The sequence below is a fragment of the Lycorma delicatula genome, chromosome 4 (genome assembly GCF_047948215.1).
Source record: "Lycorma delicatula isolate Av1 chromosome 4, ASM4794821v1, whole genome shotgun sequence".
Classification (NCBI taxonomy): Eukaryota; Metazoa; Arthropoda; class Insecta; order Hemiptera; family Fulgoridae; genus Lycorma; species Lycorma delicatula.
This window is the reverse complement of record NC_134458.1, coordinates 36,359,197-36,360,167: the sequence shown is the minus strand read 5'-3', so window position 1 is coordinate 36,360,167 and position 971 is coordinate 36,359,197. Positions and strand designations below refer to the sequence as shown.

Genomic DNA, 971 nt, shown 5'->3' with positions numbered 1-971 from the left:
TTTTCAATAGTAGATAAAACCGCTTTAAAAAAATTATATTTTGTTTTTGTTTATTAAAGCAGATAAAAAAATTAATTTTTGAAATTTATTAATTTTTATGTTTATTAAATGATAGGGTAGTGTTAATTAGTGATTATGCTATTTATTAAGTGCAAAATAATATTCCCAATTAATTATTAACATACTATCTTTTTTCAACAAGATTATGGAAGAAGAACCTGCAGTCTGTCTGAGAGATACTGATTGTTCAAGATACAGTTTCTGTGGTGACCAGGGTAGTTGGTGCAGATGCCAATCATGGGGTGAGTGTCAAATAAAGAGAGATTATGGTGCATATTGTGTTTCAGTCACTCAATGTAACGAAGGGCTTGTTTGCATAAGCAAGACATGTCGGTGCAAGTGGCATGAAAAATACAATAATGATTTAGGGACATGCTCTCCTCAAATCCACATGGATGACCTGCCTCGTTTTGCTGATCTTCCAGATCCAGACCATGAATCACTGGCTGAAATTCCTGCAACATACAGTGGCCCGTTTTTAGTCGCAGCTATAAGTTTATCACTGGTTGTACTGTTCCTGGCATTAGCAGCATGGTGCCGATTTACAGCTCCAAGTCGCCCATACAGATCAGAACCACACGCAATTATTTTAACTTCATGTCCTGATCCAAATATTAACAAGTTCTCAAGTATTCAGAGGACAAATGGAAATCCTGATCGATCAAGCACATTGGTATTAAATGAAAAAATGTGACTGATTTTTCTATTTAGATTATTTAAATAAACATCACTATTTTATTAAATGACATGAATTTGCAAATTAATCTGAACAAAGATGTTATCTAATAAAAATAGACTGAATTTAAAAAAAAAATCATATTTGTACAATTGGTGAATGTCTAGTAATTAATATCTCCTCCTTTATATTTAATCACTTCACTTACACAATTTGGCATCAATTCAACAACTGT

General features: G+C 32.4%; 1 protein-coding gene across 1 annotated transcript; it reads left to right on the top strand.

Moving 5' to 3' along the window:
* Positions 1-205: 205 nt before the first annotated feature.
* On the top strand, positions 206-754 carry LOC142322593 (uncharacterized). The gene has a single exon (XM_075361668.1). The coding sequence runs from the start codon at positions 206-208 to the stop codon at positions 752-754; it is 549 nt and encodes a 182-aa protein (XP_075217783.1).
* The last annotated feature ends 217 nt before the right edge of the window (positions 755-971 follow it).

What these genes read in the sequence shown, in the direction of transcription:
- LOC142322593 (XM_075361668.1), top strand. Translation starts at nt 206, where the DNA reads ATGGAAGAAGAACCTGCAGTCTGTCTGAGAGATACTGATTGTTCAAGA.